Source organism: Hydra vulgaris, chromosome 08 (assembly GCF_038396675.1).
Source record: "Hydra vulgaris chromosome 08, alternate assembly HydraT2T_AEP".
In the NCBI taxonomy this organism is placed as follows: Eukaryota; Metazoa; Cnidaria; class Hydrozoa; order Anthoathecata; family Hydridae; genus Hydra; species Hydra vulgaris.
The window spans coordinates 26,527,206-26,545,403 of NC_088927.1; the positions used below are offsets into that span (position 1 = coordinate 26,527,206).

General features: G+C 28.2%; 1 protein-coding gene across 1 annotated transcript in view; it reads left to right on the forward strand.

Moving 5' to 3' along the window:
• Positions 1-18,198, forward strand: part of LOC105848731 (ribosomal RNA-processing protein 7 homolog A) — a 37,869-nt gene that overhangs the window by 8,837 nt on the left and 10,834 nt on the right. The window contains exons 3-4 of the mRNA XM_065803333.1: positions 705-828; positions 4,886-4,983. Coding sequence (XP_065659405.1) covers positions 705-828; positions 4,886-4,983 — 222 coding nt within the window. The remainder of the gene's footprint in view (positions 1-704; positions 829-4,885; positions 4,984-18,198) is intronic.

An 18,198-nucleotide genomic window follows, 5' to 3' on the forward strand; every position in this document is an offset into this window, starting at 1 on the left:
CTTCCGATCTTTCTTGGAAACCATATATCAAATCCGTTGCAAAATTAGCATCTGCTAAAGTTGCATCTCTTTATTGAACTTGACATTTTACTTAATCCAGATTCTATTCTTTATCTCTATAAATCTCAAATCTGGCTTTGTATGGATTACTGTTGCCATATCTGGGGTAGATCTTCTAATGATGCCCTTTCTCTTGTCTCTTTTAGACAAGGTGCAAAAATGCATTGTAAACATAGTTGGACCTGTTCTTGCAGCCAACACTCAACCATTACTACATAGTCGAAATGTTGCTTCTCTTTCTCTTCTCTACAAACACTATTATGGGCACTGCTCTAAAGAGCTAGCATCTCTTGTGCCATCTACTAAAATTCATTTGTTACTCGTCATTTATTTAAGTCTCATCCTTTTACTGTGACTGTTCCTAAGTGCTCTAAAAATTCTTATTCCTCCGGTTTTTTTCCTCGAACATCAGTTCTTTGGAATTTGCTTCCTTAATCTTGTTTTCCTGATTCATATAATTTGGAATGTTTGAAGTTGTCTGTCAATTGTTATCTTGCTCTACAATCTTCATCTTTTCTCTTCCAGTAACTTCCAACTCTTATTAGTGATTGCTTGCAATCTTGTTGGAAGCGAAGATGCTTAAAAAAAAAGAAAAATCTTTATAGCATATACTTTTAGATCTTTAAAATAGTATATATATTTAGGTCTTCAAAGTTGCATATATTTTGTTTAAAGAAACTGAGTCTGTGGAAACTGCACTGGAAATGAGTAGTGCTGTTGTTAGATATATGTCTACTGAATCAAAACCTATTTTATCAGGAATTAAAAGTAAGTTTATCATAGTAACTTTTTTACATATTTAAATAGTAAATTTTATAAATTAGTTTTGTCATATAGTATAGCTATACTTGATATAAGTTGTTGTAACAAGTTGTTGTATCGTGTTACAAGTTGTTGTAACATGTTATAAGTTTTTGTAACATGTTTCAAGTTGTTGTAAGTGTTATAAGTTGTTTTAACATGTTAAAAGTTTTATTTAGTCCAAGACCTCGATTTTGCAAGGTTTTACTAAAAAAGCTCTTACTGGTAACAGCTTCAACAAATTATTAAAAGTTTATTTTAATAAATATTTTCATATCTAATTTGTGAATTGTATGTTACAAAATGCTACTATTAAGTTTAATATACAAAATTGATACCTGTAATTGAAAACATGAAAATAAAAGTTACTAACTAGGTGAATAAAAGCTTTAAAAGTATTTAAGGACAGATGCAGTGAAAGGATGTGACTTTGCTGAAAAGTTAAGCAAGAATGAGTTTTGGGCAATGGAACTTGTGATGACAGTTTGTTTGAGCAGTGACCATGATAGTATTTGTAGAAAAGAGAAAGAGATGACCCCTTACAGTGATAGCAGAGTGACTCACAGATAAACTTGACAGATAAAGTTGATTCAACTACGTTTACAATGTGTTTTTGGACCTTGTCTAATAGAAAAAGAAAGCATCATTAAAAGAATTACCTTAAATATGAAAACAGTTTTCCGTACAGGGACAAAATAAGAGATTTGTAGAGTTAGAGAATGGAATCAGGAGTAAGAAAATGGCAAGCACAATAAAGAAAAGCAACCTTATCAGATGCTAACTTTGGAATGGATTGCATATATAGAGTTTCCATCAGAGGTCAGTAGTGAATGATATTTCAAGACAATGTAAAGTAGAGGACTCAGTGAGAGGGTTTCCATTCATCAATATAGTTAGATCAACAATATTGCAATAGTTGTTTGTAGTAAAAAAATGTGTATTAATGTTATAACTGTGTTTTATTGTTTATAACTGTTTTGTTGTTAAAATTCACAAGCTATTGCAAGTCCTAAGCTGTTACTGAAAAAAAGATCAGATTCTGATTTAATAGCAAGTTGGTGAACTGATATGTAAGTGTAGTAGTGGTGTAGTGGTAGAATGCTCGTTTCATAAGCTTATAAAACATGGTTTCGAATTCAATCCTCACCACGCCCCTGGTAGTACCACAAATATTTGTACCACAAATATTTAAAGACCACAATATTTGTAAAAGATATATTAAACAATTAGATGATGATGGTCTTGGTTTTTTATGTTTAATTTTTTTGTGTACTTTAATCATGATTTAAGTTTAAAAGAACTTAACTCATTCATAGATAGAGCATCGCACTCTAAGAACTTGACTCATTCATAGATAAAGTATGGCACCCATGTTAAAAGTTAGGTTTTTTATGTTTAATATTTTTGCGTACTTTGATCATGAATTTATTTTTTAATTTTCTCATGTTATTGTTACCTCCTCAAGGTTGAGAAGGCCACTGTGGATTGAACTCGGAATTTCTTGCTTGTGAGGTGAGCACTCTACTACTACACCACTACCGCATAGACTCTATTTAGGACATGTTTAGAACAACTTGGCTATATATATATATATATATTTTTTTGTTTATCTTTAACAGTAGTAAACTGAATAAAAGTAAATACAAAAAGAGTTTCATGGAAATTTTCAAAGAATTTTTATTTTATTTACAAATATAAGAAAATTTAATGATGTGTTAAGTATTAATGATTGTCCAAATTAATGCAATCTGAAAACTTGAAAATCTCTTTATTTTGGAAATATTAAAATTTTTTAGAAATCTTGTAATGAAATTTTAGTTAATCTAGTAAATAAAAACTTTGAAAAATATTTTAAAATCATTTTAATATCTTTTTTCTTGATTTTCAAAAAGCAAAGTTTCAGTGACTTTTCAGTGACTTTTTTTTGAGTTAAAAAAATAATTGAAAGAAGTTTTTTTTATTATTTTTTCCCACTTCTGTAAAAATTAACAAAGCTCTTCCTAATCTTAAAAATCATCAAACAAAGCTTACTCCTCTTCTCTTCTTCTATAAAAATCATCTAAACATAGCTTTCTTATAGTCACATAGTCTAAACATAGCTTACTCATAGTCACATAGTTAACAAAGTAAACAAAGCTTACTCTTCTTAATCATCTAAACAAAGCTCACTCTTCTTAATCTTAAATGAGTGATGAAAAAAATCAATTATTTATTTATGTCAAATTAAAAAAAAAATCTTCATAATTTTTAACAGGATTCATGTCAGGTAACAAAGCCAATCAATCCATCACTGTGACATTGTTGTCCTGCAGATACTGCTTGACAGAACAGGCTGTGGTGACAAGGTGCATCGTTTTGTTGGAATATTGCTCTGCCTGTTGGAAAGCAAAGGAACAGCTCTGGTAACACCTTGATACACTGTTGTCTCATTGTGCCCTCCACTATATACAACCTTCTACCACCATGGATTGAAGTCATAAACCACATCATCACTGGTATTGTGTGCTTTATAGTTTTCACCAGGCAAGAAAGTATACCTCACTAAAACAGTGTCAAATGTACTGGGACTTGTTATAAAGGATTTGAAATGTGGACTCATTACTGAAGACAACTTAAAACAAAAACATAAATAAAAAAATAAGAAAACTAAAGTCATAAAATTTGCACAAAAGAGATAAGGAAGACAGCTTGTAACATGGCCAATCCCATCATAATCAATTGCACCATAATCAATTTAAACTTTTTAAGCAAAAAATTATATCTAGATGAGTTCTTTTCCATTAAAAATTACTTAGTTATCTTTTTCCTTTTTACTGCCCACTTTAAACGGCAAGCCTTCTGCTTCTCATGAAGTAATGGTTTCGTGTGCAGTAATCAGGCATTAGAGTCAGCCTTGATAAAATGACGATGAATGCAGCTTACAAAAATTTTCTTGACATGTTGTTCCATAATGTCTTGCAGCTACTTGCTGGTCATTTTCTGATTCTTCTGGAGTTGGGACACAAGTCATACTTTGACATGTTGAGTAATGATTTTCTTTCTCCCTGATGTAGAACATTGTAGGACCAAAATTTAGCCTCTGCTTTATTGTGTAGACTGCCTTTTTACTCAAGTTTATAGATTCACCAATATCCTTTTGTGTCATAGTACCTATTTTTGATAAAGGTTCCACCTTCTTTTTCGTGGATTTAAATCTCCGCCTTTTTCCATATTTGCAAAAGTACGTAAAAATTTATATATAATTTATATATTATAAATAATTACGACTTGACACGCTACATTACTTATTATTAAAAAATCAGACATGGGTACATGTCTTAATTTTCATATGATAACAAAAATAACGCAAGGTAAAGATTACATAGTTATAATTGGTATTACAATTATGTAATTTTGATTACATGGTTTGATAATTTTTATTTTATTTACTTAAAAAATTAAAACAAAACTAACAAACAGTTTTAAACAACTGCATTGTAACAACAATACTAACTTTGCATGAAATTCTCTAACTCAAAAGGTATTCAAATTCTTTCCCACCAGCATTTTTTCACTAGTTTTCTGAAACAAAAAAGTACTCAAACTAGTGTTACCCTGTTGAATAATTAAGTATACCATGACAATTGCCAAGTTAGAGAAAAAAAATCATGATTCTAATTCTAAACTTTTACATCACTGTACTAGTTATAATCTTGAAATCTGTATATTTATTTCAATAAATATATAACAATAATAATAATGGTAAATATATTATTTATAATCTCAATAAAAAGGGAAATAGTTGGATGTTGCATTTTTTGAATGTTGCACTTTTTCCATTAGTTTAGTAGAACTGAGTTGCTTATTTAATGTAAAATGCAATTTTAGTAAACTTTATTTTATTTTACTAAAAAAGACTTTTTGTTAACTTTCATGAACATATATGAAGCGAAAATAGAACTGAAAAGTTCTATTTTTTACCTTTTTTTTTCTGGAAAAAAAAGTCTTCTTTACTGCTATTTGTTTTTAAAGTTCTTTGTTTTAGAGTGGATTCATGAATATAAAAATCGTTATCCAAATGAAAACACTATGCAGAACATCATTGATACATTTATGAAAGACTTTGATCAAAATAATATCAAAGTAAGTACAATAATAAAAATAAATTATTAAAAAATTACAAAATGTTTGTACTAAATTAAATAAACTCTATTTAAATTTATTCAAATCAACTTTTTTTTATTTTAAAATACAGTAAAAACTGTTTTACTAAGCAGTTTACTTGATTGCTTTATTAAAGCATTTCTTTTCTTAATGAAAAGTATAATTGTTTTTATTTAACATTCATGCTAATATTTTAATAATATTCATATTTAACATAGCAGTAAGCAACCTGTAATATAGTTTATTAGTAAATAAATCTTTAACAATTAAATTTGATATATGTCTGAAAAATTTATTACTAATTTATTTAAGTACAAATTTATTTATAATTTTTATACTTCAGCTCACTTTAAGTTCAGTCTTAGCTTTTAGATAATGACATACCAATGACCAAATAACTTAAGTTATTAGGTTCTTAGTAATATGTTACAACAGCAGGCACCAGAGAAGGAAAGCCAAGTGCAACCTGTAAGTATCTGGAGAAAAAAAATGATGAAAAAATATTATCATCTTGAACTACAAAAGCATTAATATACATATTTTTAATTGATTTTTAGAAAGTAACAAATTAAAAAAAATAATAATGAAAATAGCAATACTATTACTACTACTACTGCAACCTCTACACAACTGCAACTACTACACAAATACTGCAACTACTACACTACTGCAAGTCATATTTAACTAGTTTAACTTTAAGTTGTTTTGAAAAAAATAATTAATAATTGGCAAAAGGCGAGTCACGTTTTTTGATGATCAAAATTTAATCTGCTAAATAATATAGTTACACTGTGTAGAGCTAGCGTTTGAATCTATAAAAAAAAAATTGAAATAATTTATTTTTAGGTAAATTATAATCAGTTAAATCGAATAAGTTTAATTTGTAAAAATAATGTATGTAGTGTATATAGTTCGAACTCCTGTTCAAAGTCAAACCCAATAGGGGTCACCTTGTTTTTAATACTGAAAAACAATCTCACTTCTCTGTACATTATTTGTATTCAAAAAACACTATTTTATCATTTTATTTAATGTATAGAATGTAATGTATGTAATGACTAATATTAAAGCTAAACTAAGTCTGTTAATAGTATAATAAATAAAAGTCATAAACACTTATCATATTATTATAAGTTTAAGATTATAATAATAATAAAAAAATAATAATCTTTAACTTATCAGTCATGATATCGTCTGAAAGTATGAGTCAAAAATCTGAAAGTAATGAGAAACAAAATGAACAGTATAATAAAAAGTAGATATACGCAGAGTTGTTAACAAAATCAAGTCAAAAGTTACAATGACAAGACCAAGGCCAAGAGTTTAAGGTTAAGGTCAAGATTAAGAGATTTAAGGCCAAGGCCTACGCAAACATTTTTAAGACCAAACACTTCAATTTTTGCCTTATGTTAAAGCCAATTATTGCCAAAACTGTAAGTAGCATATGCTGCACACTAAAAATTAAAGGTAGAAATTTCTACCATAGGGTAGGATATGTGATATACCCTTAGTAAGGTATAATTTTATACCTTATAAGGTAGAAAATTATACCTTTAAGTTAGAAAATTGTATGACAAATAATTGTTTTTAATATAATTTTCTACCTTAAAAGGTAGAAAATTATACCTTACTAAGGGTATATCACATATCCTACCCTATGGTAGAAATTTCTACCTTTTTTTTTTAGTGTGTGTGACAATAAAACCATATTTTGTAAAAATAGACCAAGGTTATGTGCAGAATTTAACGAAATCAATAAGAAAATATGTATTTTTTTTTTAAGGTCGAGGTCAAAATTTTTAAAGCTAAGGCCAAGGCCTCAATTTTTGGCCTTAAGGCCAGGCCAAGGCCAAGAACTAACAACTCTGGATATGCATAAGTTGAATTTCAATTAAAATATAAAAAAGCACCTATCTGATGTGTTCAAGAAATTAAAATTGGTAACTTAGTAAATATTTAGTTAAAAAAAAAATTGGTAAAATTTGGTACTAAAAAGAAAAAGGTATGTAACTTAACAAATTTAGTATTTACATTTTGATACTAATTATAGTAAGATTCATACTTATTTCCGTGTCAATTCCTTATTTCCAAAGAGTAATTTCATGTCAATTCCTTATTTATAAAGAGTAATTCCATGTGAATTCCTTATTTCCAAAGAGTAATTCCATGTTAATTCATCCAGAAAATTTCAAAAATGTCACCTTATGTCTCAGATTCTGCTGATTTTTATACAGTTGAGAGTAATTAGTAAAATAAGAACTCCTTAAAAATTTTATCTTCTGGTTCCAAGAAGATCCCGAAATATGATCATTTTACTTTTAACAGATCTTGGCCAGGCCCCTCTTGTCCCCTCAGAATTGTGACCTATGTTTAAAGTCACATAGCTTTAAAAATATTTGATCTTTTTACTTAAAATTTTGTACCTGGCTATTTTCAGGAGTGAAGAATCTGATAAAATAAACAGAAATGTAAAAATTATTATTAGGTACCAGTAATTATCAATTTAAATAAATTTAGGGAGTTTTTTATATAACTGATTTTGATGCTCAAGAAACCCATGTGGCCTTGATGATATCAAAAAAAAAAAAAATTACACGTTATTCTATATTTAATAATCTTTCAGAAAACATAAGGAATTTGATCTGCAAGTATGTGGATTTCCATATATGGATAACAGGGCACGGGCTCTACTTTTTTTGTAGTGGAATCTTGCAATACATTTTTCACTACCTTTCAGACTAGCCGGAGCTCTGAAACTTTGGGCATTTTGGTAGTGCCAATAAACATGCATTTTAAAATTGTTCTAGGCCTCAAGACACTAGGGGAGGGGGCTGGGGCATGTGCCCTTCTTTTTTGAGCGGAATCTTGAGATGGATTTTTCACTACCTTCCAGACAAGCAGGAGCTCTGAAACTTTCGGCAATTGTGTAGTGATGAAAATGTGTTAAAATTGTTTCCAGGGCAGACAACCAGAGGGCCATGGGGTTTGGACACCGGGGGCCATGCCCCACTTTTTCCTCAAAAAAAAAAATTTTTTTAACAAAGTTAAGATAACTTTGAAGACTTGGTCCTATTTATACTTGTTCTGTTTTATTTAATTATTTACGAAATAAAGTACAAAAAAATAAAGTGTTAAAATTTTGTTAGTATTTGCTTAATTGCACCAATGGTCAAAGTATACAAACGCCCAGTTGTTGTTACAGGTGCATCAATGCTATAAATTATGTTGGTAATTGGAACTTAATGCTCATACTCTAGATAACCAGAAAAGTTTGTTAAAAGGAGTGTATGGGTGTATAAATGTTACCATAATATCTTGTTCAATATTGTCAATTTTATTTATCATACCAATCCATTGAAACAAATCATATATCCACAGAATAAATTCTCCATGTATTGATGTTAATTTGCTGATCAGGTTGAGATTTTTGAATACCAGAAAAAGAAAAAATGCCTGTTATATTAACATATTCACTTGTTTGCTTAAAGCTAATATATCTATAGATTCTGGGTTAAATTGATGATAGCTCCTAGTTCCAGGAATTGTTCTACTTAGCTGAAAACATGTTTTCACAGTGGTGCGCAATTCTGTCATTCTTTCTTTTTCAATCTTGAAAAAAATCCCTTTAATATTGTTTGTACAGTAGTCAAACATTTTATTACAATTCAATATCTGGTCATTTATGGGCTTTTGTAGACTTGCATTTGCAGTTAATTGTTTTACAGTGCCACCAACACCATCACATGATGACTTACCAAGACTTGTAGCAAAAAATGTGCACTCTCATTTTTTGCTACAAGTCATTTTCGTTTAATAAATAGAGGGCAACTGGGTGTAATGTGGATTGAGTTTTGCACCGATGATAATTTTGGATTTCATCTTGAATCATAAACGTGTAGTTTTCTGCAAAGTCACCTAAGACAATACAGCAGTCTTTTGTCAACTTTTCCTTTTGTTGCCTTAGGTATCTTGCTTGACATTTTGCAATGTAGAGGAATGAGTTGTTAACTTATTTAATGCCTCCGATAACATCAATTTGTATTCTTCAGTTGTTGTTGTCTGACAGATCAATGTTGTTCTGTCTGTTTTCTGCTACTGATTAAATGACACCTCCTTGTCATTGTCATTGCCAATTAGGTGTGCATCCAGAAACTTGTTTAAAGAAACTGTTCCTAGATAGTTTGGACATCAATGAATCATGCACTTGTTACTTGTCACATCACAAACATCTTTCATCATCAAATCTTTGTAAGTACAATTTAATTGTATAGCGTTGGTCAAGAGTATTGCATTTTGATGGTGGGTATGTACACAAACAGAGTGAGTCCCTGATGCTCCAGCAGTTATACACCATTTTGTCTTAAACTGCAAAACCTAGAAAACCTAATAACTTCTTGAGGATAATTGATTTAGTTTTAAAAAAAAACATACAGTTCTTTAAGATTACAAAAAATCAGGCGCTTTTGCATGTGTTGTTTTCTACCAATACTTACGTAATCTTTTTTACCAGGCATTTGTCTAGTAAATTCTTCATCATGGGATATATTGTTGACTCTATCTAATGTTATTTCAGAAAATGTTTTACCTTTCTTATTGCCTGGAACTGCAAATATCCCACTTATTTCTTTTAGTTTGCGTGCTTTTCTAATTTAATATTCAGGGATGTTAAAATATCGCGCAGCATAATTTCTTGACCAAGACTCAGGTGTAAAAGCTAACATCTGAATTTGAATTTTACGGTCAGAAACAACTTTTCTTTTATTTCTGCTGTTAGTTTGACTAGATTATTGGATTTACTTTAGTCAATACTTTTAGTACAAGGAATTTTATGTTTCAGTTCTGTTTCGCTAACATTATATACTTTTGAAATATGATCTTCATACATTGACATTACTTTTAGCAATACATAACCGTTGATGCTTTGAAATGCCATTAAGATTTATGGGGGATACACCTATTATTTCAAGACTAACATTTAATGCCTCGCGTGACTGATTCTTTTCCGAAGTTGTACTTGAAAAAGATTGCTCAAATTCACAAATATCTTGTTCATTAAATTTACTTATTATAGCATCATCGCAGCTTCAACAAGGTTGATATCCAGGCACAACATTTGGAAAATTGATTCTCAATTGTTTTGCCATGTCTAATGTTATTGCATGACTACCTGAAATGAAAAGTACAATTTTTTTTTAGTGATTACCTTTAAACATGAAAACTATTTGTTCTTATTTCAATTATATAGTGCTTAACCAAACCAGCTTATTTTTAAACTTTTATAAACTAGTAGATTTTAATTTTATTATTCAAAACAGATTTTACAATGATTCTTTATCAACAAATATTTACCTTTGATTGCTTTTCTTTTCAATTTATGGTTGTCCAATAGATTACAACATTTTGTGTGCTTCTTTTCAAAGTTTGTACCTAAAAATTTTTCATGGTGAAGATTGTTACAATTTTATCATCTGTTATTCTAGATCTTCAAATTAATTCTTCTCTGGCATCTTCTCTATAACAATCAAATCTTTTTAAATCAATCTTTCTACAATAAAAGATTTTTTTATAATCTTTTTCTGAAAGATTATTGAATATAGAATAACATGTAATTTTTTTTTTTTTTGATATCGTCAAGGCCATATGGATTTCTTGAGATTCAAAATCAGGTATATAAAAAATTCCCTAAATTTATTTAAATTGATAATTACTGGTACTTAATAATAGTTTTTACATTTCTGTTTATTTTATCAGATTCTTCACCCCTGAAAATAGCCAGGTACAAAATTTTAAGTAAAAAGAACTTCAACATTAGTAGTTTGAATTACTTCGGTTAAATGTTTAAAAATATCCATATGAGTTTTTGATTTCAATATGGAAACTAAAAACTGAAAAGCGTCAGATTCTGCATCTGACCAGTTTTTCGAATGTTCGTCTTTTTTAGAATAAGGTTCATGTTTGCATTTATGAAAATATGAACAGCCACCCATTCATACATTAAACACGGGTTTTTATTAGATGTTTCAATACTCCACCAAAAATGGTTTATTATTGATAGGATCCATTCCAGTAAGTCTTTTTGAGAAATGGTTTTACTAGCTTCATGCATTTTTTTACCAATTAATTTAGCAACATGCCACAGATCAAATTGATGATTTATATCGTTAAACCTTGGATTTACTTTCAAAAGTTTTTGAATTTGGGCATGACGATCAGTAGATATAAAATCAATTTTTATTTCTGCTTTTTTAAGTGTTTTTAATAATTGAATAAATTCTGCTTTTTCCATACAGTTAGAATTCTGCACTTCTGTCACTGATATTACAATTGTGTCAACTACACACCCAGATTCAGTTTCCATAAATGTATATGTACAGTATTTTGCGTTATGACCATGACTCTCATTCACCTCTCATTCACCAACAAGTGAAATAACCTTTCTGGTCCATAACATTTTTATCATTTTCCTACGTTGTAATTTCCGCTTTTTTACAATCACTGGCATGATGAAATTTTTTTAATATCATAATGTGTTTCAGAACAGAACTTCATGTTTGCAATGATAGCAAAATGTTCAAATTTAGAAAACAGTATTCCTGAAAAAGCAATCGATGTTGACAAAAATAAATTACTTAGTCCTTTTAAATTACCAACAATCGGCTGAAATTTCCATTCTACTTTGCAATTATTAAAACAATTTATTTTTAAATATAGCTGCGATTACCTATAACTTCCTTAATGTCTGATCTGTCAACAAGAGCACCACATGCTGGACAGCGACGTAAAAGTTCATACAAGTTTTTCTCAAAAACGAATTGTGTCCAATCATTGTACTTTATATCACTACATACTTCTTGGTTTTCGTCAGTGTCTTCACTTGTACAACTCTCATCGTCTGATGGTGATAGTACACAATCGTTGTCTTCTTTGTCATTTTTCAAAGAAGACATTAGTGAGTCAGAAATATTTTCTTTAGATTCATTTGTGGCGTTTATGAATGTTTCATCACCAGTAATCATCTCAATTCCCATATTATTTATTTCATCCTCCGTGTCAACCACAAACACTTTGATGTAAAAACAACTATATATAGATGCAATGGAATCGTAATTAATGTCTTTATTAATTGGAGGTAGCTTTGTTTGGGTCGCAACATCCAAATAGGTTTTTATATCTGTTTGTACACAACTGCTGACATTAAAAATGCTGTATATTTTCATTTTGAGAGCTTTGTGGAGAAGATAAATGTTCTGCAGATACTTCCTGTACATTAATATATATAAATATATGTATACATATATATATGTATATATATATATATATATATATATATATATATATAATATATATATATATATATATATATATATATATATATATATATATATATGCAGTGAAATAGGAAGGTTTTTAAATGAAATAACCAATTTTTAAACAAAAAGAATGTTCCAAATTTTTTTATAATTTAGAACTACAAATTTAAATATTAGAATAAAATTCTCTGGGATTTTTGGAAAAAATGTTAGTGGTCTAAAACTTATTCACAGTACTGTATATATATATATATATATATATATATATATATATATATATATATATATATATATATATATATATATATATATATATATATATATATATATATATATATATATATATATATATATATATATATATCACACACACACACACACATATATAAATGTATATAAACATATATAAATTTTTTTATGTTTATATGTATGATGAAAAGATTCTTCACAAAAAAAATTACTGTTATAGGAGAATACTAAAATCTTAGCCCCCTGCCCCTCCTGCTCCAAATGTAAGAGCAGCAAGTTGATAAAAATTTTTTTGTACTATTTTCAACTAGACTTAAATTCAACGAGAAATTTTAAAATTCATAGTATAATTTCTCAGCATTCAAAAATTTGAAAGAGGTCGACTATTATTTGCTGACCTCAAACACTTTAAGGTCAGCAGTTTGGTTGGCACCACTGAATGCGAATATTCTCCTAATATAAAAAAAACAGTTAGAACTTTGTCAAACCAGTGCAACAAAATAACGATTTGCAAGTATATATATAAAAAAAAGACCCTTATGAAATATTATTATTTAAACTAATGTAGCTAGAAAATACAATTTGAGTCAATAAAACTAAAAAAAGCAACTAACCTTAGCCAAATTATTTCCACCAAGAAATATGGAAGGAACTGATTTTGGAAAAATAAATCTTCAAAATTGACTCAAAAATACTACACTTTTTTTGCAATCTTTAACAGTAATTATTTAGCTTTAAAAATAAAATAAAATGAGCAATACATGTTTTATAGAATAAATTTTATTAAATATAACTCACATGATTAAATAAGTATTTAGAGAATATATGTAACCCGATGAAAAGTTAAGCAAATAAGGGGTCATCTAAAATGTTCGTACACCTGAATTTTGACCCTACTCCCCCCTCCCTCCCCATTCAACATTTTGCTATAGTTTTTTTGAGTACCCTATTTCTCCCTAAAATTATCTATGCTCTTAACCTGCCCAACATTTTTTTTTTTTTTTTTTACATTAGTGTCTCCGCACTTTTATAATTGACCATCTTATATACACACTTTGCAGACTCCCTCTCCCCCACCCAAGCATATGTACTTTATGAGCATTCCCTAAATGCTGTTAATGAAATTTTCATAAGGCTAAAAAATACAAAATAATTTTTTTAACAGAACCTTAATATGAATAATAATAATTTAATAACAATAAATATAACACAAAATTAATTTATAGCAATAAACAAGCTTAAAATATCTGAAATATTTTATTAATATTTTTAATACGAACTTCGTAAAAATAACGAAAAAATAATAATTTAAAATAACTAAAAAAATTCTATAGTAATTTATGATTAAAAAAAACAACTTGCATATAATGATAAGTAACTAAACAAATTCTTTAATAATCTATAATGGGGAAAAAAAATCTATAGTTTGCTAACAAAAAAATTTTTTTAAGATTTTTTATTGAAATTCTACTATGATGTCATTTATTAAAACTCTTTGGAATTGAACATACTTGAATAAATTATAAAGTCTGTAGATTGCGGCGTATATTTTAAAGACTGAGAGAATCGCTACTGTGGAGACGGTGAGCTTTGAGTAAAACAACAAAATTTGTTTTTGTTAGTATACCTTTATTATTTTGTTTTACTTAAAAAAATTCTGCCCAAACATTTTTTTTTATCATTCTCTTTAAAATAAACACAAATTGTCTCGGCACTTTGGGATCCCTTTAAAAGGGCTTCAGCTCATTCTGATTGTTCTTAAAAAAATAAAAATAAATTTGCTTAAGAAAAGACTCAAAAAGAAACACTGCACTAAAAAAAGCCACTTTACCAGTCATTTAGTATAAACTTCTTCTAAAAAAAGAATGTAAACAGTCTAAAGAATTAAAAAAACAAAATAACTGACAACATAAAGTTTATTAACTAAAACTGCTAATTAAACAAATTAAATTAAACAGCGAACAACATCAATTCACCTTAAAAGCTATGAATTATCAGAATGATTTGCTTACAGACCTTGCTTAAAAGACCATGTGAATTTCAAAAAATGCATGTAGAAAAGCCAAGAAACTACTAAAAAATGACTTATAGTCATAGAGTATATTATAGTAGAGAGTATCTATTACAGAGTAAATAACTCCAGTAAACAGTAAATATTAACTGGAGTGTTATTGTTTAGACTATTAACTTAATATTATTGAGTTTTTATTGTTTGCAACAGAAATATTTTGTTTTCTTGTGATAGTAATGATGTAATACAATAGTGTTACAGACATATAAAGCTTGCCAAATTTGTTTTGAAGTGGAGTTTAATACTATGAATATGTTTAAATTTCTGTCAGTAAATCCTGTCAATCAAGCGTTTAAAATTTAATAATTCCAGTGAAAGTAAATTAACCATGAAGTTTAATGAGAGGGGTTTGTGATTTAGTCTTAAAGATTATGAAAAAAAGCAAAGTTTTTTTTGTTGACTGAAGTGTAGGAAATAGCTTTTCTAGAATATATTAAGAATAAATTAAATTTTGAGTAAATATAAAAAAGGTTTAATTCCATAACTAATCTTCAACAATATATGCACCTTAGTTGTCCTTGACCTCTTGCCAATGCTTAAGCAAAGAATGAATGCTGTTAGCGTAGAGTTCTTTAGGTTTGAATCAAAGAAGTCATTGAAGTGCTTTTGTGTTGTGTGTCCTTGTTGTCAAATTATTTATTGCACAAGCTGTTCCTATATTTTTTCTCATATGAATTTTGCAACCTGAATACAAGCATTGCCATGAAGAAAGTAAACTTTGTTGTGCCCCAGGCCTTGTTTTAAGGTTTTAGATTCTCGTTGAGTTAGGCACACTGAGTTGCTGCTGTAATGGTGCTGTTTGGTGCGGGGAGTATCCTGTCCACAACGTCATGGTGTGATTTACACAGGGTACCTACTTCTCATCTCCAATGATGACATAGTCAAGCCAGTTAAACATACAGTGCAAAGACAAGTGGTTTATGCAGGTGTTTTGTGTTTGCTTCTTTAGCTGACTAGCATTCAGTTCATTTAGTATACAAACACCAAGCCTTATAGCCTTTTGCAAGTGGTATTCTATAGTACCATGAATGCATCCAAGTTTGCTTGCTAAGTAGTACGTAGTTAATTTCAGATTGTTTTGATTAACTGCTATGAATGCTCCAAATCTAATTCTATTGTTCTTGTCAATCTTGCAATGCTAAGTTGCCGTAATAAAAGCACTGAAACTCTTTGCTGTTGTCTAACTGAAACTTTTTTTTTAACATGTCCATTTTTGCAATTTAAAGAAGTTACAATGCAGAATATTTTTTTTAGTATGATATGTTATTTAAGGCCCTATATATTCTCAAATCATGAAAACTTGTAATCATGGAATTTATTTGCTAAATTTCTCATTGATTTTTAGTCAATCAAATATTTTAACAATTTTTATTTAATAAAGTTAAACGTTCAATATTTTATTAAAATGATTTGTTAATTTTCTGATGTGTTTAAATAAGATTTAGTTTATTAGAAATAATGATATTTATAAGTTATAATAATTTCCACCTGGAGTTAAATGTTAATAAACTTTTTATCAATAATTGAATTTTAGCACATATTTTACTCAAAAATAGAAAAGTTAACAATCTAGAATTTTATGCAAAGTTATATAAAGGAAATATCTTTTAATATTATGCATAATTAACATAATAAACATAATTGTTATGTAATCATGTTTAAATAGTAAAGAAAGATATATATTTGTGGCTATTGGTCAATTGTGCAAAATTTGTCATTTTAAGATAAGTATGCAGTTTTGTTTTATTTCGTTAGATCTTTCATTTGGTCAAACTATGATTGCTGTAGTTTTAAAAAATAATAATTTATTTTTATGAAAAGTAATTTATTTTTTATACCCAAACTCTTCTCCTGCAAAATGTCATATTTGTCAAAATATCTATTTAATATATCTTTATTAATTTTTTCAGGCAGTTTTATGTGTCATTTTGTCCATTAAAAGCAAAAATAGGAAGGTTTTTGAAAAATTTTAAAGTTTGAAACCCTTCCTCCTCCCTGCCTCTATTTTAAAAGTTTACCCCCTCTGCTGCCTACTTTTTAAAAACTGTTCAACATTAAACAGTGATTTTAGGTCAAATATGAAAATGTAATGTTTCAATTAAACATGCTTAACTTTGATGCCATTATAGTTCAATACTTTGTATCAGACAATATTAGTAAATATAAGTAAAACATTTAACTTAAGAATCAATTTTTTATTCCATTATTATCAAGAATTATTAGATTATAAAAGTTATATGCAGAGTTTGAGTAATGGAAAATTTTTACTATGAATGCAGTTGTTTTCTTATAAAAAATTTTATTTTTATATAATTTGTAATTATTTGCTTTTTATCTATAGGTATAATAGCATATATATAAAAAATTCAATCTGATATGAGCAATATTAAATTGAGAAAAAATGATGAAACTTTTGATAAAATTGTTGGGAAATTATTACCTACCCTTGAGGCTAAGATATTTAGTCAGTTACCAACTAATGTAGAGGTTTTATGCCATTATCTATAACTTACAAGGTTTGATTTGAAACTAACTGGTAAGAAAGAAGTGGCATCTGTTGTTTGCAAAAGAGTGAATGTATTTTGGAAAATGACAGGAATTCAAACAAACGAAAAAATACTGTGAGAATGATACTGCATTTGATACATCTTAGAGAGAACTTGATTAAAAATGTAAAAAAAAAAGTTTTTTCAATTTACGCTGATCTGAGAGAAAATTTAAATCTGATAATTGACTATTAATGTTATGAGAGGTATCTGTCAAATGCGAAAAAACATCTGTTGTTTGCGAAAAAGTAAATGTATTTTGGAAAATTAAAACAAACAAAAATAAAATACTGTTAGAATAATACTGTATCTGATAAATCTTAGAGAGAACTTGATTAAAAATGTAAAAAAAAAATGTTGTACAGCTCTGAGTTTTACTAATAAGTTATCATCTCTGTTTGACATTGCAGCATCAAATGCAAAAGATTTGATTAAAAAAGATACCTCTCGTAACATCAATAGTCAATTATCAGATTTAGATTTTCTCTCTAATCAGCGTCAAAAAAACAATTTTTGGGTTCATTAGATAAGAGTTATATTATGAAAGTAAAAATGATGTATGGACTAAACTTTAATTAAGTTCAGATACCGCTTTTAGAAAAATTAAAGTTGGGGAACCAGTATTAAAAATCAAACAAGCATGTGAAATTTTTTTTGTCTGGTTTACTTAACCGAAAGTCTCGAAAAATATTAAGAGATGATTATCAAGAATGTTGCCAACTTGCTTTGCAATTACTGAATGCAAAACAAATAAATGTACAGTTGTGCAAACCTGGAGCTTCCCATCATGCCAGATGGATGTGTACAATTTTGTATACATCAAAAATGTTTGATTTTGATAAATTGCCAGAGTAAAAAGAAAGTTATATAGAGAAATTATCACGGTTTTGTAAATATACAATGCTATTTTAAGTGAAAATGTGATATCATTTGACTTGGAATTATACAAAGAAATGCTTCTTTATAAAAAAGTTGGCAATGATGTTGCTGTTGCTGCCCTTGAAACATTTAATCAGAA